The sequence below is a fragment of the Pan paniscus genome, chromosome 18 (genome assembly GCF_029289425.2).
Source record: "Pan paniscus chromosome 18, NHGRI_mPanPan1-v2.0_pri, whole genome shotgun sequence".
NCBI lineage: Eukaryota > Metazoa > Chordata > Mammalia > Primates > Hominidae > Pan > Pan paniscus.
Genome location: NC_073267.2, coordinates 1,968,025 through 1,990,808, shown reverse-complemented (window position 1 = coordinate 1,990,808; position 22,784 = coordinate 1,968,025). Strand labels below are relative to the sequence as shown.

The following is a 22,784-nucleotide window of genomic DNA, read 5'->3' as shown; positions in this document are numbered from 1 at the left end:
CCACAGACTTGTGATCTGGGGGTCAGAATTCACTCTGAAGCAAAAGTGCTATGGGGCCACAGTGGCCTGATTTACTTATTTCCACACACAATCTGGGGCCCATTACAGAAACAGGCAGCAGTGCAAAGAGCTGGAATACATGGCTGAGGCTCCCACTGGGCTTCCTCTCGTCCCCTTGTGTGGAAGGCGCTCCACGTCCACCCCAACCAGAGCCGTCCCAGAGCAGCGCCCATCAAGCGCGCCTCCAGGCTCCCGCCAGCCACTTACTCTGATCGGCATAGTTCTTGGCCTTCAGCTCCAGCTGGCGCGTCTGGAACTCGTAGTGCTCCACCTGGATTTGCAGCTCTTTCTTCTCTTGTTCCAGAGCATCTTCAAACTCAATGAATTTCTGTGCATGGAAGGGAGGGAAAGAGCAGTCATCAGGAGTGAGTGTGGAGCAGCCGCCTTTCACTTGAAGGGCCGCAGGCTTTGAGGGCCCAGGGGCCAAAGATGTCCCCAAGGCCACAAGTTGGCCCATGGCCAGGCCGGAATGGGGGCTTCCCGCCATGTGGCTGTGGCCACCACCCTCCTCAGGCACAGTGAGGAGCCATGAGGGCAGGGTGGGAGAGCCCTCCAGGACTGCATGATTGCACCCTCCTCTCCCGGGAGGATTTGCTGTGAAGGGAGCCTGTTGTTTCCAATTACGGCTGCCTTCGTGGCTGCATGAGACCCGGGCAGCAATGCGGGGCCCTGCACTCAGAAGGCCCCATGCTTGGCTTGGCTGCTGTCATCTTGAAATATTGCTAATGTTTGAACATAGAGCCCTGTGTTTCCATTTTTACACTGGGATCCATGAGCACACAGCCAGTCCTGTTTGCAATGGAGTCATCTGACTCCTCTCAACTCCACGCCTAAGAACAAGGTTGAGCCTACTTTTCTGCATCTCACTTGCAGCTCAGCTCAGGACACCATCGTTACTGGGATAACCAGCAACACAGTCTTGCTCCTAGTCATTAAATAAAAAGGCAGGGGGATTGGTCTAGGTTTGGAATCTTAACCTTATGTGGTAAGTTTCAGGACAAAATTATTATCAAACCAAGTGAAAAGAAAACATTTTGCAAAATAAAAGCAGCTCATAAAAGGTCTGAGGAGCCTGGGGGCCAGTGAGGCCCCAGGTGTGGCCGGGCATAGATGCCATAAGTGTAGTTCCTACAGCAGCCCAGAGAGGGAGCTGTTAACACCTCCTTTTTACAGAGTAGAAAACTGGGGAATATTATCAAGAAATTTCACTGGAAGAAGTATAAATATCAACTGGGCTTTTGTTTTGTTTTGTTTTGAGAGAGTCTCGCTCTGTCTCTGAGGCTGGACTGCAGTGGTGCGATAACAACTCACTGCAACCTTGAGCACCTGGGCTCAAATGATCCTCCTGCCTCCACCTCCTGAGCAGCTGGGACCACAGGCATGTGTCACCATGCCTGGCTAATTTTTAAAAATTTTTTGTAGAGGCCGGGCACAGTGGCTCACGCTGTGAGCCACCAGCCTGAGTGAGTGTTTGAGACCAGCCTGACCAACATGGTAAAACCCTGTTTCTACTAAAAAATACACTGCAACCTCTGCCTCCCGGGTTCAAGCGATTCTCCTGCCTCATCCCAGAACTTTGGGAGGCTGAGGCAGATGGATCATGTGAGGTCAGGAGTTCGAGACCAGCCTGACCAACATGGTGAAACTCTGTTTCTACTAAAAAATACAAAAATTAGCCGGGTGTGGTGGCACACACCTATAATCTCAGCTACTTGGGAGGCTGAGGCAGGAGAATCGCTTGAACCTGGGAGGTGGAGATTGCAGTGAGCCCAGATCACCCCACCACTGTACTCCAGCCTGGGAGACAGAGCAAGACTCCATCTCAAAAACAAAAACAAAAACAAAAAAAATTGGCCAAGCACGGTGGCTCACGCCTGTAATCTCAGCACTTTGGGAGGCCGAGGCAGGCGGATCACAAGGTCAGGAGATCGAGTCCATCCTGGCTAACACGGCGAAACCCCGTCTCTACTAAAAATACAACAAATTAGCCAGGCGTGGTGGCAGGCGCCTGTAGTCCCAGCTACTTGGGAGGCTGAGGCAGAATGGCGTGAACCCGGGAGGCAGAGCTTGTAGTGAGCCAAGATAGCGCCACCGCACTCCAGCCTGGGCGACAGAGTGAGACTCCATCTCAAAAAAAAAAAAATTTTTTTTTTTTTGAGATGGGGTCTTGCTATGGTTCCCAGGTTGGTCTCAAACTCCTGGGCTCAAGCGATCCTCCCACCTCAGCCTCCCAAAGCGCTCAGTCCCAAAGGCCTGAGCGACTGCACCCAGCCTCAGCTGGGTTCTGAAGACAAAAGAGTTTCTCAGAAGATGGGAATATAAACCGGGCGGTGGATTTCATCTTTTGGGATCTGGAAGATTCATGGGTAGTGGCCACAGCTGTGTTCCCTATAATAACTCTACCCACTCTCCCACCCGGATACTAGGCTCCTCCACGCTTCTTCCTATAGCAGCAGCTTCTAAAAAGGTCTTTGTGTTGAAACCACTGGGGCTCTGCCCAAGAGGTGACTCATTCTGTGCAGTTACTGAGAGGGCAGAAAACCACAGAGGAGGCGGGAGGGGCAGGCAGGGAGCAGGAGGCAGCAGGAAGAGTCTGTGTTACGGGCATCACATGCAACTTAAGGAAAAGGAAGAAAAACAAACACTCCACAGCTGAGAAAATGCATGACTTTTTTGTGCAGCGGTACAAAAAAATAAAAATAAGTGATTTTGAATTAACTGTGGCTACAACTAGCATATGAAGAACACACACATGCTATTAATCGACTGATAAGAATTTTTAACAAAAAGTTGTCTGGGTGCGGTGGCTCACGCCTGTAATCCCAGCACTCTGGGAGGCCGAGGCGGGGTGGATCACGAGGTCAGGAGATGGAGACCTTCCTGGCTAACATGGTGAAACCCCGTTTCTACTAAAAATAAAAAAAATTAGCTGGGCGTGGTGGCGGGCGCCTGTAGTCCTAGCTACTCGGGAGGGCCAGGCAGGAGAATCACTTGAACCCGGGAGGCGGAGGTTGCAGTGAGCTGAGATCGCGCCACTGCACTCCAGCCTGGGTGACAGAGCAAGACTCAGTCTCCAAAAACAAAACAAAACAAAACACAACAAAACAAAACGAAAAAACAAAGTTTTTATAGGCCCGGAGCGGTGGCTCATGCCTGTAATCCCAGTACTTTGGGAGGCCGAGGCGAGTGGATTGATTGACTCCAGGAGTTAGATGCAACATGGTGAAATTCCGTCTCTACAAAAAAATTAGCTGGACGCGATGGCATGTGCCTGTAGTTCCAGCGAGCTGGGAGGCTGTGGTGGGAGGATCACCTGAGCCCGGGAGGTCGGGGCTGCAGTGAGCCCTGAGGCTGGCACCACTGCACTCCCAGATGACAGTGAGATCCTCTCTCTAAAAAAAAAGGTTTTGTAGAGATAGGATCTCACTATATTGCCCAGGCTGGTCTCAAACTCCTGGGCTCAAGCAATCCTCCCGCCTTGGCCTTCCAAAGTGCTGGGATTACAGGCATGAGCAAAGGATTTTTTTTTTTTTTTTGAGATAGAGTGCAATGGCACGATCTCAGCTCACCGCAACCTCCGCCTCCCGGGTTCAAGCGATTCTCCTGCCTCAGCCTCCCGAGTAGTTGGGATTACAGGCATGCGCCACCACATTCAGCTAATGTATTTTTAGTAGAGATGGTGTTTTGCCATGTTGGTCACGCTGGTCTCAAACTCTTGACCTTAGGTGATCCACCCGCCTCGGCCTTCCCAAGTGCTGGGATTACGGGCATGAGCCCCCATGCCCAGCCTTGTTTTTTTTTTTTTTTTTTGAGACAAAGTTTTGCTCTTGTTGCCCAGGCTGGAGTGCAATGACATGACTCAGCTCACTGCAACCTCCGCCCCCCGGGTGCAAGCAATTCTCCTGCCTCAGCCTCCCAAGTAGCTGGGATTACAGGCACCCACTACCACGCCCAGCTAATTCTTTATATTTTTAGTAGAAACGGGGTTTCACCGTGTTAGCCAGGATGGTCTTGATTCCCTGACCTCGTGATCCGCCTGCTTCCGCCTCCCGAAGTGCTGGGATTACAGGCGTGAGCCGCTGCACCCGGCCTGGCCTGGATATTTTTTAAAGTAGGTAATTTTATTTCCTGTTATATAAAAAATGAAAATAATTATATAAACAATGTATGTTTTTGCAGGAAAATCAGTGTTAGGTAAAAACAGAAAAAATTTTAAATTATGAGTCTCGGTCTATAAGGTCACTTAAAATTGTGTGACGTGCTTCTGGATTTGTATGTGTGTGTGTAGAGCAGATGTATGATCATCTAGTACACAGTGTTTTGTAACCTGATTTATTCACTGATTTATACTGAAATGCCTTTCAACACCAACAGGCGTATTCGACCACTTCCATTTTTGGCAAGTGTGTGTTCTGCTGGGAGTGTGTGTGTAGAGCACAGTTTGCTCAATCCATTATCTCTTTATGGACTTTCAGGTTGCTTTAAAATGTTTGCTATTATAAAAAGCTGGCCGGGCACGGTGGCTCATGCCTGTAATCCCAGCACTTTGGGAGGCCGAGGCGGGTGGATCACCTGAGGTCAGGAGTTCAAGACCAGCCTGGCCAACATGGTGAAACCCCATCTCTACTAAAAACACAAAAAATCAGCTGGGCGTGGCGGCGTGCGCCTGTAATCCCAGCTACTCAGGAGGCTGAGGCAGGAGAATTGCTTGAACCCAGGTTGCAGTGAGCCAAGATTGCGCCATTGCACTCCAGCCTGGGCAACAAGAGCAAGATTCCATCTCAAAAGAAAAACAAACAAACAAAAGCTGTGTGCACACACGTCTTTGTATATTCACCTGCTGGCTTCCTGCTCTCTGAGGCTGTGGTCATGCACTAAGTGACTCTTCAGAGGGTGTCCCAACTTATACTTCCCCCTAAAAAGTGGGTCAGTGCCCTTTTGTAGAACTCTCAACATTTCTTTCTTTTATACTTTTTGGTTTGTTTTTGAGGCTTTTTTTCTTTTACTTTTATTTTTCAATTTTTTGGGGACAGGGTCTCCCTCTGTCACCCACTGCAGCCTTGACCTCGCGGGCTCAAGCGATCCTCCCATCTCAGTCTCCTGAGTAGCTGGGCCCACAGGCACGTGCCACCACATTGGGCTAATTTTTGTGGTTTTTTTTTTTTTTTTTTTTTTTTTTTTTGTAGAGATGGGGTCTCCCTATGTTACCCAGGCTGATCTCAAACTCCTGGGCTCAAGCGATCCCCCCTCAGCCTCCCAGAGTATTGGGATTACAGGCATGAGCCACTGTGCCTGGCTACATTTTAGTCTGTTTCTGAGCCAGCACCACAGGTTTTTAAACTGGTGTTGTGGTGTTATGGTACTTTCTAGTATCTAATATCTGCTCTCCCTCTTACATCTTCCTTTTCAACATTTTCCTGGTTATTCCTAATTTCTCCTTCTAGATTGATTTGAGAATCATTTTGAATCACCTACATACATATTTATTTTTTGGTTATGCATTTCACCTGTCAGAAAGCACCAGGTCTCTGTCCCTTAGGAAGGGGCCATTTTTTTTTTTCTTTTTAAAGATTGGGTCTCAGGCTGGGCACAGTGGCTCACAGCTATAATCCCAGCACTTTGGGTCGCTGAGGCAGGAGTGTCACTTGAGGCCAAGAGTTCGAGCCCAGCCTGGGCAATATAACAAGACCTTACCTCTACAAAAAATAATTAGCTGGGCACAGTGTTGCATGCCCATAGTCCCAGCTACTTGGGAGGCTGAGGCAGGAAGACTGCTTGAGACGGGGTCTTGCTCTGTTATCCAGACTGGAGTACAGCAGCATGACCAAGGCTCCCTGCAGCCTTGACCTACCTACTGGGCTCAAGCAATCCTCCTGCCACAGCCTCCTGAACCACAGGCACTACAGGCGTGAGCCACCTCGCCCAGCCCCTAATGTTGAGTCGTTTTCAGTGAGAAGATGCTAGGGCTAGACTTGGGGTGAGAGAAAACTCATCTTGAGGAAGTGAAGAGTCCTCTGATGGGGCTTCTTGGGGGGTGGATGCTGGAACATTCTTTTTTTTTTTTTTTTTTTTTTTTTTTTGGAGACGGTTCTGTTGCCCAGGCTGGTGTGCAGTGGTGCGATCTTGGCTCACTGCAACCTCCATCTCCCAGGTTCAAGCGATTCTCCTGCCTCGGCCTCTGACTAGCTGGGATTACAGGTGCCCACGACCATGCCCGGCTAATTTTTGTATTCTTAGTAGAGACGGGGTTTCACCACGTTGGCCAGGCTGCTCTCAAACTCCTGACCTCAAGGAATCTGCCTGCCTTGGGTTCCCAAAGTGCTGGTATTACAGGCGTGAGCCACTGTACCCGGCCCAGAAAATATTTTTATTTAAAGATCATTGGCCGGGCGCAGTGACTCATGCCTGTAATCCCAGCACTTTAGGAGGCCGAGGTGGGGGGATCACCTGAGGTCAGGAGTTCAAGAGCAGCCCGGCCAACTTGGTGAAACCCCGTCTCTACTAAAAATACAAAATTAGCCAGGCATGGTGATGCATGCCTGTAATCCCAGCTACTCAGGAGGCTGAGGCAGGAGAATCTCTTGAACACGGGAGGCAGAGGTTGCAGTGAGCCAAGGCCATGACATTGCACTCCAGCCCGGGTGACAAGAGTGAAACTCTGCTTCAAAAAAAAAAACAAAAAAAAAAAACATTTACTTCTGATTTAAGAGAACCAAGAATTTTCAGCCGGGCTTGGTGAATCAAGTGTGTAATCTCAGCACTTTGGGAGGCTGAGATGGGCGAATCTTGAGGTCAGGAGATCGAGACCATCCTGGCTAACAAGGTGAAACCCCATCTCTACTAAAAATACAAAAAAGATTAGCCGGGTATGGTGGCAGGCGCCTGTAATCCCAGCTACTCAAGAGGCTGAGGCAGGAGAATGGCAGGAACCTGGGAGGCGGAGCTTGCAGTGAGCCAAGATCCTGCCACTGCACTCCAGCCTGGGCGATAGAGCGAGACTCCATCTCAAAAAGAAAAAAAAGAACCAAGAATTTTCAGTGGTGGGGACGTGGGGAATAGAGATGAATAAAGCACGATTACAAAATATAAACAGAGCTGAGAAAAATAAAGTTTTAACTATCAGCATTTTTGTTGAATGGGCCTGCATAGTACTAGATTATAAAAAAATAAAAGAACTACCCAGAATACAGCACGGTAGTATCTCGGTCCCAGAGACCTACTGAAGGTGTGACAATAGCAAAGTGAAAGGTTTCTGTACACGTGCTCGTGATCCATGCTGCAGGGCAGCGTGTATTTGACACAACCACCTATCTAACCGAGTCTAGTGAAATGCTGTGTGGCATCTGGACATGAGAGGCCACCTATGGGTCACCTTTGAGCATCCCAAGGAGCAATGACTTGAGATTACAAAATGAAGGAAAACATGGGTGTCGTTCCTCAGTCGAGACACGAAACAACTCTCACATCTAGGTACCAATATGCCACAGGATTCCCTTTTTAGACATGTTTTTAAGATGTACTTCCCCATCCCTCCCACGACCAAAGGGCTCTGCTTGAAAATTAAATTCAACTTATGTTTTCAGAATTTGCTTTTTGGTGAATTTCTTTCTTTCTTTCTTTCTTTTTTTTTTTTTTTTTGAGATGGAGTTTTACTCCGTCACCCAGGCTGGAAATGCAGTGGCACGATCTTGGCTCACTGCAACCTCCACCTCCTGGGTTCAAGTGATTCTCTTGCCTCAGCCTCCCAGTCTCCTGAGTAGCTAGGATTATAGGCACCCACCACCACACCTGGCTAATTTTTATTTTTTATTTTTTTGAGACGGCATCTCGCTCTGTTGCCCAGGCTGGAGTGCAGTAGCGCAATCTCAGCTTACTGCAACCTCTGCCTCCCAGGTTCAACTGTTTCTCCTGCCTCAGCATCCCGAGTAGATGGGATCACAGGCGCCCACCACCATATGCGGCTAATTTTTTTTATTTTTAGTAAAGATGGGACTTCACTGTGTTAGCCAGGATGGTCTCGATCTCCTTGACCTCGTGATCCGCCTGCCTCAGCCTCCCAAAGTGTTGGGATTACAGGCGTGAACCACTGCGCCTGGTCATACCTGGCTAATTTTTGTATTTTTGGTAGATACAGGGTTTCGCCATGTTGGCCAGGCTGGTCTCAAACTCCTAACCTCAGGTCATCCACCCACCTCAGCCTCCCAAAGTGCTGGGATTAGAGGCGTGAGCCACCATGCCCAGCATTTTCGGTGAATTTCAAGATACATATTGAAATAACCTGGCTGGGCACAGTGGCTTACTCCTGTAATCCCAGCATTTTGGGAGGCCGAGGTGGGAGGATCACGAGGTCAGGAGTTTGAGACCAGCCTGACCAACGTGTGAAACCCCATCTCTACTAAAAATACCAAAATTAGCCGGGCGTGGTGGTGCGTACCTGTAATCCCAGCTACTCAGGAGGCTGAGGCAGGAGAATCTCTTGAACTCAGGAGGCAGAGGTTGCAGTGAGCCGAGATCGCGCCATTGCATGACAGAGGGAGACTCTGTCTCAAAAAAAAAAAAAAAAAGAAATGACCTGAGGGCATAGGGTCTTCGAACATCTAGTAATCCAAGCCAGTTCTCCAGTATTCCGTAGAATGATATCATCCTTCCTTTTATATGTAAGCAAAGTTAACGCAGTGACTGACTTTTAATGTCCAATATAAAATCAAGATGACAGTATTCTGGACTCAGAATGTCAGAGCAATGGCCAGGTAAGTTCTTTCACAGGGCGATCAACAGGCTTTTGGTAACTTTCACAACCCATGGACACTTTCCTGCTGAGTAAAGTAATACATTAAATCCAAACCTCGGCCGGTGCAGTGGCTCCCGCCTGAAATCCCAGCACTTTGGGAGGCTGAGGTGGGCAGATCACGTGAGGTCAGGAGTTCAAGACCAGCCTAGCGAACATGGTGAAACCCCATCTCTACTAAAAATACAAAAAATCAGCTGGGTGTGGTGGTGGGCGCCTGTGATCCCAGGTACTCAGGAGGCTGAGGCAGAATCGCTTGAACCCGGGAGGCAGAGCTTGCAGTGAGTAGAGATCACGCCATTGCACTCCAGCCTAGGCGACAGAGTGAGACTCCGTCTCAAAAAAAAAAAATCCAAACCTCTCCTCTCATACGTTTGTTAGGCCAGGCTCACCAGCGAGAAACAATTCAGCTCTGGCTGGTTGGTTAGAAACGAATCTTGACACGAATCAAAGATCTCGTTGTTGTGCAATACCGATCAATTTATTTCCTTCCCTGGGAATGAGGGCGTAGTATGACTTTCCAAAGGAAAAACGCTCATTTTTGGTCTTTTATCTTAAGCAGGCAGACAGGTGCCGGGCACATGCCTGGCAGATGCCCTTCACGGCTAGTTCCCAGGTACGGGCAAGGACCTCGCATGGCTGTGGTTACCCCGGGCTGGCAGGGGGCAGTCAGAGCTCTTTCCACTTCCCACAACTGCCTGGCCACCTAGGTCTAAAATGCAGAGAGAGGACGTGCAGGGGGTGGCTCTGGAGTTACAAAGCTGCCCCTGAAGCCTGCTGGACGGGACACGGGTCGAGGGAAGGACATTTCTCCATTCAGGTATTACGTGTGGGGCTGAGAGATCTGGCCACCAGCTCGGGACTCCAAAAATCAGGTTGAAAAGCAAGGCTTCCTCACGTTCTGTGAAAGGGACGGCTGGGTTCAGTGTCCACGTAAAACAAATCCCAACTGGTTGAATACGAACTGATTTCAAGAATGGGTAAGACAGATGGGAAATAGATATATATATATTTCCCATCTGTCTTACTAGTACATATACATTTGTATTGGGAAATATATATATACATTTATATGGTTGGTACCAGTGGAAGAAAAATGAAGATAAAACCAAAACCCCAAGTTAAATGTCCCATCCTATGAAACATCTCCCTGGGAAAAATTATTCTTAAGTAAACTTTTATTCTCTGGTGCATTCTTAGGAGTTTACATTGGCTTCTGAAACTTCCTAATCAGCCCCAACCTCCGACTCCCTCTGGTTCCACTGAACGAGGGGCCTGCTAACCGTGCCTCAGTTCACTCTTCTCAGTAGCCAAAGGGTCCCTGCTCTCAAAACATGAATGCTCTAACCTGAGGCAGGGACATAGAGACACACGTGTGCAAGGGCCCACTGGGACTGTGCGTATATCTGGGAATTCATTTCCTGGGGAGAAGGAAAGGTGATGGGCAGGCTGGCTGAGGAAAGGTTAGGGAACAGGAGCCCCAAACTCCCCAGAGGCCTGGGGAGGAAGGGGCCCCCAGCAACTTTAACAAAAGGCAAGTTTTGAATCTGGTTGTTGATAACAAGAATTGAAATGTCCTAGACGCTGTGTGAGAAACGCACCACACGGAGGAGAGGTCTTGAGGAAAGGCCCTGTCGCGTTTCACGTGGCACGCCCTGGATCTCTTGCCGTAACAGTGGCTCAAAAAAAAAATGCAACAGAGTAATGATGTTGTGGGCTCTAAGGGTCTCCGCAAAGACGCATCCCCCTCATAAGCGGATTCTCGTCTCTGGGTTTCACTGCCAGCCTGCCCCAGAGCAGTGCTTGGCCCAACACCCTGCCACGGGGTGAGCGGGCTTACAAACCGCTCATGCGTGAAGGTTACGTAAAAACAAGCCGCCCAGCTCCCCTGCAGGCAGGCGGATGGACAAACGGCACTGCTGGGACCCTGCTTGGCCATGGGGGAAGGACACACATAGCCTGGGTGAGTCCCCGAATCACTGTACCGAGTGGAAGATGTCAGAGGAAACCACGTACGCACTGCAGGAGGCCATTATGCAAAGATCTAGAAGATGCAAATTAACCTACAGTGACTGAAGGCAGGTCAGTGGTTACCTGGGGACAGGTGGGGCAAGGAGGGGTCGGAGGGGGGTTACATAGGACACAGGGAACTCTGGGGTCCGGGCGTCTACGCTGCTTGGACTGCAGGGATGGCTTCTGGTGTTTATACGTATTTCAAAACTCATCAAATTGTACTCTTTAAGTATGTACAGTTCAGTGTATGTCAATGATACTGCAATAAAATTGTTACCCACAGAAAGAAAACAAAAAGCAGCCCAAGGCGAAAAAGTCGATCCTGTGCCCTGAGCACAGGCAGTCCTGAGGTGCGAGCGGTTTCCCACCAGGCTCTTCTTGGCCTTTCGAGAACTTCAGCCCCTCTCTGCTGTTTCCTGTCGCTGGCATCCACTTTCCCATCTCACAATATTTTCTCCTGTCTGGTCTCCTGTATCTGAAACCCACTGCTACAGGATCTCCCCTCTTTCTGGAAAATGTTCATTAAACAGGAAACAAACCCACCCTTTAAGCATCTTCCTTTCTTGCATGAAGCTGAGTAACTCACCATCTGCCCTTGCTTGCAGGCAGCTCAGCTAGACTGCCCACAGCCACACTGTCCAGTATGGAAGCCCTGGCCACATGTTTACATTAATTAAAATAAAACACAGCCGGGCATGGTGGCACGAGCCTGTAGTCCCAGCTATTCGGGAGGCTGAGATGGGAGGATTGCTTTGGTCCAGAAGTTTGAGACCAGCCTGGGCAACATGGCGAGACCTCATCTCTGAAACAAGTAAATACAACTAAAAATCCAGTTCCTCAGTTCCATGAGTCACGCCTAAAATGCTCAACGGCCCTATGTGGCCAGCAGCTACTGAAGTGGACAGCACCAAATACAACATTTCCATCATCCCAGAACGTTCTGTCAGGCAGAAAGGCTGCTCCAAAGAGACAGTCCTTGACCTTCCGGAACTGCACAGTTTGGTGAGATGTGTGCAGAGACAGAGGAAAGCCGGCTTCCCTTTATCCACACACACAGATGGCCAGCATCTCCGGGTGTGCCGAGAAAGGGAAACAACAGGCTCAGGCTGAATGAACCAAAGGGTGCTGGCCCCTTGTTGGCAGGGAGCAGCTTAACTTGCGGAAGCCGGGAGAGAGGCCTGGTGGGGGCCCAGCTCCCCAGGCAGGGGCGGCAGAGTGGGTGATGGGGGCTTCTCTGCAGGTGCACTGCGGAGGCAGACACCAGTGAATCCGGCAGAGACGGGAACTGGCCAGGTAAACCCCGAGGGTGAGGTGGGGGCAAGTGGTCTAGGAGGCAGGAACTGCAGGTCTGCAGAATGGGGGGCGGCCAGAAGACCAGAGGCAGATGAGGCTGGTGAGAGGTGGGCCCAGTGGGGGGCCACCTGGGGAAGACAGCCTCACTCTGTCCACCCAGTGTCCTGGCCCACCTTGTCACTCAGATCCCCTCATGTTATCACCATCTGAGATGTCCAGTCTGCCCCAGGAGAGCAATCAGCTAATCCCCCTGCCTGGAATTCACCCTAGCACTCAGAGACCAGATATGCTTTGTGAGCGTTCTCTGGGCTGGCAAAGTGGCGGGGGTGGGAATGGCCGAGAGACCCTGGGATGGTGGTGACTGGAAGCAGAAGGCAGCAAAGGAGATGAAAAGTGGGGACATTAAAGAACTCCTGAGGCTGGCCGGGCGCGATGGCTCATGCCTGTAATCCCAGCACTTTGGGAGGCCGAGATGGGCGGATCACGAGGTCAGCAGATCGAGACCATCCTGGCTAACACGGTGAACCCCGTCTCTACTAAAAATACAAAAAATTAGCCGGGCGTGTTGGCGGGCACCTGTAGTCTCAGCTACTCGGGAGGCTGAGGCAGAAGAATGGCATAAACCTGGGAGGTGGAGCTTGCAGTGAGCCGAGACTGCGCCACTGCACTCCAGCATGGGTGACAGAGCGAGACTCCATCTCAAAAAAAAAAAAAAAAAAGAACTCCTGAGGCCAAAAGAACACCAGGACCTAGTGGCGGCTAGATACTCGGGGTGACAAAGGGAGCTCGGGACCTCAGTTTTCTTTTTTTTTCTTTTTTTTTTTTTTGAGACGGAGTCTCCCTCAATTGCCCAGGCTGGAGTGCAGTAGCGTTGCAATCTCGGCTCACTGCAAGCTCCACCTCCTGCGTTCAAGCGATTCTCCTGCTTCAGCCTTCCAAGTAGCTGGGAGTACAGGTGTGCATCACCATGCCCAGCTAATTTTTGTATTTTTAGTAGAGACGGGGTTTCACCATATTGGCCAGGCTGGTCTCGAACTCCTTACCTCATGATCCACCCGCCTCGGCCTTTCAAAGTGTTGGGATTACGGGCGTGAGCCACTGCGCCCGGCTTTGGGACCCCAACTTTCAACAGGGCAAAGGAAAACAAGTCCGGAGAGCCGGCACCCCATGCAGCTCCTGGTAAGCTTCTGTAGTGATTTTCATGCACTAACAGCTCATCCTCCCGCCCTGGTAATAAACGGGAACCTGGGAAAGGGGCCCATCCAAAAATCTTGTGCCCCTCACCTGATGCCCATCTGGCACAGATTAAGGATCTAGGAGGCTCTGCATGCCATGGGTCTTCCTGCTGAGGCCTGAGGACATGCTCCATATCTGGTCCCCAGGGCCCATGAGCCAGACTGAGGCACAGCTGCAAAGTGACTGACCTGTGTTGTCGCAATGGTCAAGGTCGCAAAGAGCAGAGAACGAGAGGCCACCACAGAACACAGGACACAACAAGGACACAGGGACCCCTGAGTCCCTTACACAGCCAGAGAAAGCAGCGTGGGAAGACGCCCGCACTTGGGAAGCTGGGTGAGGAGTGTTAATTCTGCAACCTTTCTGTACGTATTTCAAAATGGTTTTTAAAAACTTAAAAATGAAACAGATATTTCATTTAGAAATCTTAATTTTGGAAGAACTGACTTCTCTCAGCTCTCGGCCCCATCTGACTGCTGCCAGCGTGGCCCGGGGGCTCCCGCAGCGGAGCGGCAGAGGGGCAGGCTGCGCCCAGCGGCCTCCGGGCCACTTCGGCCTCTGTCCCGTGTTCTCTCTGGCTGGCAGGTACCTCCTTCTCCATGGTTCCTACATGTATTTGCTCCACTTTTTAGGGAGACCGCTGTACTCCTGGTGAGTGGTGCAGCTACACCAGGCCAGCTTTCAGAGGCACCTAGGAAAGGCAGCTCTGGCAGCCCCATCTTGATAGCTTCATTTAAAAAACATTTTTTAAAAAACTGTTCTTAATATCATAACATGGCAGGAAAAGAAATCGCATACTCTGGCCAAGCAGTGGTGAATTTACTATTTGTCATATGAAAAACAAAAATAAAAATTTCTGATTCAGCATCTTAATTCATTGATGGAAAAGACTTCCTGCAGATCGTCTGGCACAGAGGAGAAAAAAAGAAGAAAAAATGGCAGACTGATCATCTCTGTAGAGCGGGATTATGGTGTTTGTTTTCTCCAGCTGAATCCTATCCAAATAGTCTATGAAATGGATGACATTTATTTATTTATTTTTATCTATTTATTTATTTTGAGACAGAGTCTCACTCTTGTTGCCCAGGCTGGAGTGCAGTGGTATGATCTTGGTTCACCACAACATCTGCCTCCTGGGTTCAAGTGATTCTCCTGCCTCAGCCTCCCGAGTGCTGGGACTACAGGGGCCTGCCGCCACACCTGGCTAATTTTTTTTTCTTTTTTTTTTTTTTTAGTAGAGACAGGGTTTCGCCAGGTTCGCCAGGCTGGTCTCAAACTCCTGACCTGAGATGAGGAGGTCAGGAGTTCAATGTCAAATGTTGGGAGGCTGAGGTGGGAGGATTGCTTGAGTCCAGGAGTTTGAGACCAGCCTGGGCAACATAGCGTGACCTCATCTCTCGCCTGCCTCAGCCTCCCAAAGTGCTGGGATTACAGACGTGAGAGCCACTGCGCCTGGCCGGTAACTTTTATTTAACTCGGAAAAAATAAGTTTTGGATAAAACTGTCTTCCCTTGCATCCTTTCCTTACATAGCATCAAATGCCGAATGATCAGCAAACATCACGATCTGGGCTTGTTGAGAGAACACCCACTCCAGCTGCCTGCCATGAGCCTGGGGGGTGTTACCAGCAGCAGTTTCTTTAGGGTTAAGAAGATTTTAAGGCAAATAATGACCACTAATACTCACATGTCATCTCTCACACCTTATTTTTCCTCTTGTAAGCTAAGCAGTTGATCACTACGGGAGAAGGGCTCTTTGCTGCCCGGGTAAGCCCGGCAAACGTGGTGGCTCTGCCCGGCCCTCCTCTGGAGCTGCACCGGACGGTGCGTGTGGAGACAGCATCTGCTCCTTGCCAGCCCCCACCCCGTTCAGCTGCTGTTTCCCACCTTCTTCTTTTCCACTGGGAAATAACTTGAGGGTTTTAAAAAACTTTGTATCAGAGCCTGCACAACCAGAAACTGCACTGTCTGGTAGGCGGCTAGCAATGTCCGGTGCCTGCCGTCCACGGCGGCCCTGAGAACCCGTCAAGGGCTCTGCCCTGACTCTGCTACATCTGCCTGCCCACAATTCTCCAGGCAACCAACAGCCAGTGATGGTGCTTGGATCTTGAGATGAAACTGACTTGCAAAGTCCGCGGCCACTGCAGCCCAGCGAGGGGAAGAGGATGGACCCAGGGTGTGTGGCTCTTGAGGGCCAGGCTGACACTCAGGCTGGGGTCTGCAGACTCCACAGCTTGGGTCAGTCTCTCGGGAGACCCCACCCTCTCTAGCTCACTCTCATACACTCAGCTGCCTGTTATCAGAGCACATTGGGAGTCACTGTGGTAATGACCGGCAAGAAGATGGGAACAGGGATGTCTGCTCTGCTCAGGTTTTTATAAAACCCTGCGGATTCTGTCTGCTCAGAAGCTGCAGTGGCTCAGGTTACCCATCTCTGACTAAGCCTTCTTGAGCAGAGTGGCTGGGGACGGAGCTTCTGCTGACAGCTCACCCAGGAGCTCCTCTGCAACAAGACACGCCTGCAGCGTGTGACGTCCCGCTCCCCTCTTATCAGACACACGTCTATGTGATCACAAGACCCTGCCTAGAAAAGACGCCGACCCACAGGGCACAATGGTCTACAAAGTTGGAAATGAAGGTCTGCTTGATTCAGTAGAGGAGTAGGCATGCCAAATGTTGACAGCATCGAGCCCTCTTCCTTAGTTGTAAAGCCCTGAGGTCTTTCCAAGGGCGCCCTGTTAGCGTTTAATCATAGCCTCCATGCTGGCCAAGCATTGGCTGGCTTCGGGGCTCGGCTCCCGAAGCTCTGGGTGCAGCTTCTCTAAAGCGCTGGGGCAATGGTGGGTCTCAGACTAAAGGTGATAGCTTTGCAGACCGCACGCACACCCGCCAGCTTGGTTCAGCGGGAGCCCTGGGGGAGGGCAGATGCACTCACAGCAGCTTGCATGTGAACCGCACAGAGCTGGGCAGCGCCTATCCTGTGCACAGCTCATTTTTAAGCGGCAAGGTTATAATTCCTAGCCTTAACGTTGTCCATCTTGATTTTCTCCTTTCAGTTCCTTCTCGTCCACTATACTGACCACACAGGTACAAGGTGAAAAAAAGAAACCCACCTGAAATCCAGGTCAGGCCACTGAGTGTGGGAGAGAAGTGGAGGGCGGTGCCCAGCACAGGGGGCAGCCACAGCTCCACAGCTGAGCGAGGGCAGCCCTGGCACTCCAGGCTTCTGGGGAGCAGCCCTCCGGTGCCTGCAGCTGCCTGACATGGAAGCAAGTGCCCAGGCCGGTGTCGGGTTCACTCTGCATCCTGGCTGGGCACTTCTGGGGTGGGTGACCTTGGTTCAGCCCCTCCACTTCTCAGGACAAGTTTCCTTCCCAGTAAAATGCCTATAGTCAACCCGAGCTCCAAAATCCATGAACCTTTGCGTTCCCTTAGGTTGAGAGCTTTAACTCAGCTTTGCTGGAACCGGGGCATTCCAATCAACGCATAACCGCCTCGCGACAGACACGAAGCCCAAACGCAATAGAAACCACAGGAAAGGAGGAATGATACAACATACTGTTATGATTTTTATAAACACGCTTTAAACCAAACTAGGCCATAAATCACCTTGGTTTCAGAAAAAGCCAAAATACTGACACAATCTTTTATTTTCCTATTAAAGTCAAGAATGTGTTAAGCCGAATTAATTGAAAAGGAATTGAAGCTCATTTCCTAAGACACTTCTATTCATAAGTCAAACAGCATTACCTAACTCCTAGAATGAGAGAATTTCTGGGCTTGGAGATCGCCTAGTGCAATTCACTCCTTTGATGGAAAATCAAACCCCAGGCAGGCGACAGGCCAAGGTCACAGAGGCAAAGCAGGGATGGGAACCAGCCTCCCCGAACCTGTTTCTGACAAAGGGCGAGGCTCTGGGCCCACACACAGGCAGGCCGAGCTCAGTATCTGACGGTGAATGAATGAAGCTAAGTGGTGCTCCCCACAGGGCCCGGCTCTTGTAACTGCTTCACAGACAAGCGATTTCCAGGTTATGGAGACATCCTAGCACAGAATTAAACGCTTCAAACTCAGACTTTTAACTCCTCAGAAGCCAGAGTGGAGTTTCTCAGCCCTGGCTACATCAGCTAACAATCTCGCCAAGCAAGGAACCAAGGGGGCAAAGACATCACCTCCAGAAACTCGAGTGTTCCTTCTGCTGACAGAGGAGCAGCCCGCCTGCGGCCTCGTTCTGTGTTTACATCAACCACCCAATTCACCCGTGTCACAGACCTTCAAAATACGGGATTAGGGACAAGGGAAAGGTCTCCAACATCATCCACAGACGGCTGCAGCCCCCTAAGAACACCAAAAGATTCCTTTTCTAGATGGATTTAGAATGGCAGCCAACAGAGGTAGCACTTGGGGTCGGGAAACGTTTTGACTGAACACACGCACGAAAGCAAAGGGAATTGGCATGCAGAGGTGGGTGGGGAGGGGAGAGTGAGGCCTGGCTTTGAAGCTGAGCTCCCCGGGGATGACGCCAGGCACATCGGGTTTGGGGCTGAAGGTTCAGGGCTGGGGGCACGGAGGAGGGGGCCAGGGCCCAGGCCTGGGCGGAAAAGGGGGTCCCCGGGAGTCGGGGTGGGGTCCCGGGGCAGGCGGGGGGGTGCTCTAGGGAGGTGTCTCACGGCGGGCAGAGGGGGTGGGGAAGTCCCGGGGCGGGGGATATGGGGTCCAGGCGGGTCTCGGGGCGGGGTCTGGGGGTCCAGGGGTCCCGCGGTCCGGGGGGCCGGAGCGGGGTCTGGGGTCGGGACGGGTGTTGGGTCCGGGGCCCGGGGCTGGCTGGGGGTCCGGGACGGGGATGCGGGCGGGTCCCGCGGCCCACGCACCTCCTCCGCCTGCCTGCGCAGCGCCTTCTCACGCTCGTACTGGGTGAGCAGCTGCTCGTTGTCCTCGCGCAGCAGCTCCAGCTCCACCTCGTGCTCCTGGTTCTCGCTGAGCACCGAGTCTAGGTTCTCCAGCACGTTCACCACCAGCGGCATGAGCTCCTTGACCACCTCCTCGTCGTAGCAGTGGATGAGGCGCTCGAACTCGCGGTAGATGGAGCCCGCCAGGCCCGACACCCGCTCCGACATCACCGAGCCGGAGCAGTAGTCGTCCTGGTACACCACCACGCCGCCGCCCTCGTCCATCTGGATCTCCATCATCGCGGCCACCGCCGCCGCCAGCGCGGCTCGCTATCCGGCCGGCGCGCCCGGCCCTCCCCAGCTGCCTCAGGTTCCGCAGGCCGCAGCCCGTCGCCTCCCGCAGCTGCTGTCGCCTCAGGGCTCCGCCGCCGCCGCTGCCGAGGCTGCGCCCGTCACTCACTCGCCGGAAGTCCCGCCCTCCAGCCGGAGGGGGCGGTGCCCGCGCGTCCCGCCGCAGCCGCGCCGCCAGGGGGCGCAGGGGCCGTGACGTCAGAGGAAGCCGGGCTTCGGGCCGGAAGCGCGGGTGAGCAGGGCAGAGGGAGCTCCCGGCCAGGCCGGTGGGATCCGCGGGGCGGCAGTGGTCGCTTCCCCCAGCGCGCTGTAGCTTCATCATGTACCCGCCACCGTGGGCTTCCGGTGACCTCGATCCTGTCTCCAGGCTCTGCACACTTCGGCGGACTTAGGCGAAGGCTCAGCGCCTGCGCCTCAATCCCGGCCGCCCTGATGAGCCTCCGTTCCCTACAGCACCGCGCCCCGCTCAGTGCCTCCCCTCTCCTAATGCCTTGCCCACTCAGCTGGCTCCTCCCGGGATTCTGTGAATGCACCCTCAACGCCCATCTCATCCTGAAACCCAGCAGCGTGGCCTCCTTCCTTTCGCCTTCTCCCTACTGCACTGACTGCTTCAGATTTTTTTTTTTTTTTTTTTTTTTTTTTTGAGATGGAGTCTTGCTCTGTCGCCCAGGCTGGAGTGCGGTGGCGCGATCCTGGCTCACTGCAAGCTCCGCCTTCCGGGTTCAAGTGATTCTTCTCCCTCAGCCTCCGGAGTAGCTGGGATTACAGACCAGCTAATTTTGTATTTTTAGTAGAGACGGGGTTTCGCCATGTTGGCCAGGCTGGTCTCAAATTTCTGATCTCAAGTGATCCGCCCGCCTCGACCTCCCAGAGTGTTGGGATGACAGGCGTGAGCCACCGCGCCAGTCCAGATTTTCGGTTTCTTTTCAGCTACGTGCAATCTGTTTAACCAATCCACTGGGTTATTAATGGCAGCGATTTTTTTTTTTTTTTTTTTTTTTTTTTGAGACGGTGTTTCGCTCTTGTCGCCCAGACTGGAGTGTGATGGCGCGATCTCGGCTCACTGCAACCTTCGCCTCCTGGGTCCAAGCGATTCTCCTGCCTCAGCCTCGTGAATAGCTGGGACTACAGACACGCGCCATTAACGCCCGGCTCATTTTTTTGTATTTTTAGTAGAGACGGGGTTTCACCATGTTGGCCAGGCTGGTCTTGAGCTGCTGACCTCAAGTGATCCACCCGCCTCCCTCGGCGTCCCAAAGTGCTGGGATTACAGGCGTGAGCCACTGCACCCTGCCAATGATTCTATTTTTGTCCTATTTGATTTCTTATATTCTAGCAGTTTTAATAGGCTCTTATACTTCCAACCACATATTTATCTTTAAGAGTTGGGTGTGCCTCATAACTACAGTATCTGCAGCCTTTGCAGGTCTGATTCTGCATGTCATCCTGGTTGACTCTTGGCTCAGGGTCCCCTTTCCCCCATTCTGAGCTAGTGTCCCCAGGACTTTTGTCTCTGGAAGTACTTGAGGCCTGAACTTAAAATGTGTTGCTCCGTAAGATTTGCACTTTATTTTGCCGGGCAGGGGGACACCATGAACCCAAGACTTTGAAACTCCATTTGGGAGCCACACATGTATTGTGAATCCTGATGAAACCACATCAGTGACTATTTAATGCTAATAGAAATGGCCACTTACCGTCTTTCACCTACTGCAATGCTCATCAGTTCAGATCCTCTCATCCTAATCTGATTGCACCGAAACAGTAACTCCCGTAACTGACACCCTACTGATTTTTTTTGTTGTTCAGTTTTTAGAGGCAGGGTCTCACCCTGTTGCTCAGGCTGGAGGCACTGGCATGATCAGGGCTCACTTGAACTCTTAGGCTCAAGTGATCCCACCTCAGCCTCCTAAGTAGTTGGGTCCACAGGTGTAAGCCACCACTGCTCGGCCAATTTTAAAAACATTTTTGTAGAGACAGAGGTCTCACTGTTACTCTGGCTGGTCTTGAACTCCTGGCCTCAAGCGATCCTCCCCCTTGGCCTCCCAAAGTGCTTAGATGACAGGTGTGAGCCACCATGCCAGGCTCTATTGTGTTTTTCACATTTTCCACTTGCAACATAATTTGCCGTATAGATGTTCAACCATCCCACTAAGAGGTTTCATTCAGCCTCAGATTCCAATTTCCTGGGATCCCAAGTGACTTAATTTTGCCAAATCTCCATTTCTTTTCTTTTCTTTTTTTTTTTTTTCTGAGATGGAGTCTCAGTCTGTCGCCCAGGCTGGAGTGCAGTGGCACCATCTCAGCTCACTGTTACTTCCGCCCCCCGTGTTCAAGCCATTCTCCTGCCTCAGCCTCCCGAGTAGCTGGGACTACAGGCATGTGCTACCACGCCCGGCTAATTTTTGTAATTTTTAGTAGAGATGGGGGTTTCACCATACTGGTCAGGCCGGCCTCAAACTCCTGACCTCAGGTGATCCACCCACCTCGGCCTCCCAGTGTTGGGATTACAGGCATGAGCCACCGTGCCTGGCCCCAAATCTCTATTTCTAAGCCTGCAAAACAGCCTAAAACATCCAGCCTATTAGGAATGTCAGCTAATCCATGAAAGGAGCATGGCGCCATCTCCAGCAAATAACGTGCGATAAAGGTTACGGAGAGTTGTGAGGTTCCATAAAGTGAAAATGATGAGGCTGGGCAAACAGATGTAATCTATAATTCTTCCTGGTGAACAAGTTAGAGCAAGCTTGCATTTTGGGGGATGTTTAAAGCTTCTGCTTTATACCTTTGAGAAACTTGAGCCCTTTGAATTCCTGAGGTAGCACACTACAGTAGGAGCAATGCTACCACAGGGAGAGGCCAACAGACTTGGCCATCGACTCAATTGATTAATTATCACTACCATTTTTGCACAGATTTGTTACTTTAAGTTGGTTAAAATGAAATTTTAACAAGGTGCTGGATAATTCTTGATGCTTATGGAATCATACAACTGGTCTTCTCCTGAAAGCTGGTGCTGAATTAGAACTTCTTACAGCTGGGCATAGTGGCTTACACCTGTAATCCCAGCACTTTGGGAGGCCAAGGAGGGAGGATCGCTTGAATCCAGAAGCTTGAGACCAGCCTGGGCAACATAGTGAAACCCAAACTCTACCAAAAAAAAAAAAAATCAGCCAGGCGTGCTGGTGCATGCCTGCAGTCCCATCTACTTGGGAGGCTGAGGTGGGAGGATCACTTGAGCCTGGGAGGTTGAGGCTGCAGTGAGCAGGGATTGTGCCACTGCACTCCAGCCTGGGTGACAGAATGGCTCTGTCTAAAAAAAAAGAAGAAAGAACTTCTAGTAACAGAGGAGTTGACTTCCTTTCAGATTCAGAAATACTATTTGGGATGCAACTTTTTCTCACTAAAATACTTTAAAATGTAAGATGGGCATGTAAAATATAAAATATGTTTCTAAAATTCAACTTTAATTTCTAAGTATCTGCCCTGATGCTTGCTAAGAAGCCACACAGTTCCCTGTGATGTTCCTCTCATCTTCATGAGCTGAGTTTGAGAGAGCATCTTTAGATAGCACTTTGTAGCCACACATTACACAGGAGTATTTCAGTGATGATCTTCAAGATGGTCAGGACTATAAGTGCAGAAGAAATTAAGCAGCCAGCACGGGAGGAGGCATCTACACGCTCACAGGGTGTGACCTACCAGGTACACCACAAAGATCATACGGCAAAGTTACCTGACATCAAAAGAGCCTGTGTATTCCTGGACAAGGCACGGGGCTTGAGGTGGCAACCCTTCGGGGTCTGTTATTCACACCCTCACCCTGTACCAGGTGGCACCACCCGCGTCCTTCTAGACTTGGCCACTGCCAGGCCTCTGGAGACGGAGGAGCTGTGACTCCCAGAGGTTCCCATGCTTGCTGGTGGCCTTGGCAGCCGCTAGAAATAGGAAACTTAGCGTGTCATTACCTAGCCTGGTTCTTGGAACTCGCTCTATACCCTGTGGGTGAACAAGTGAAGACGGTGTTTCAGTTAATGCATGTTGGTTTTCTTTCTCAAGCGTTGACTTTCATCTCATCTGGCCCCGATCTAGCAGGCAGAATGGTGTGGAGCCTCCTAGAGAGGGACTCTCAGGCTCACAGTCTGAGAAGCTTAC

At 51.1% G+C, this 22,784-nt stretch overlaps 1 protein-coding gene and 1 long non-coding RNA gene across 8 annotated transcripts in view; one reads left to right on the top strand and one right to left on the bottom strand.

The window, feature by feature from the left end:
* MAPK8IP3 (mitogen-activated protein kinase 8 interacting protein 3) overlaps positions 1 to 18,747 on the bottom strand; it is a 64,890-nt gene extending 46,143 nt beyond the window's left edge. For all 7 annotated transcript variants that reach the window (XM_063598207.1, XM_063598206.1, XM_063598210.1 and 4 more), the window contains exons 1-2: positions 18,261 to 18,747; positions 268 to 388 (exon numbers count right to left, since the gene is read on the bottom strand). In XM_063598207.1, the coding sequence (XP_063454277.1) occupies positions 268 to 388; positions 18,261 to 18,578 (439 nt within the window). In that variant the 5' untranslated portion in view covers positions 18,579 to 18,747. The remainder of the gene's footprint in view (positions 1 to 267; positions 389 to 18,260) is intronic.
* LOC103784266 (uncharacterized) lies at positions 6,889 to 18,254 on the top strand. The gene is made up of 3 exons (XR_609874.4): positions 6,889 to 10,930; positions 11,145 to 13,333; positions 13,537 to 18,254. It is a non-coding gene; the product is annotated as an uncharacterized LOC103784266 (long non-coding RNA).
* Positions 18,748 to 22,784: the final 4,037 nt, after the last annotated feature.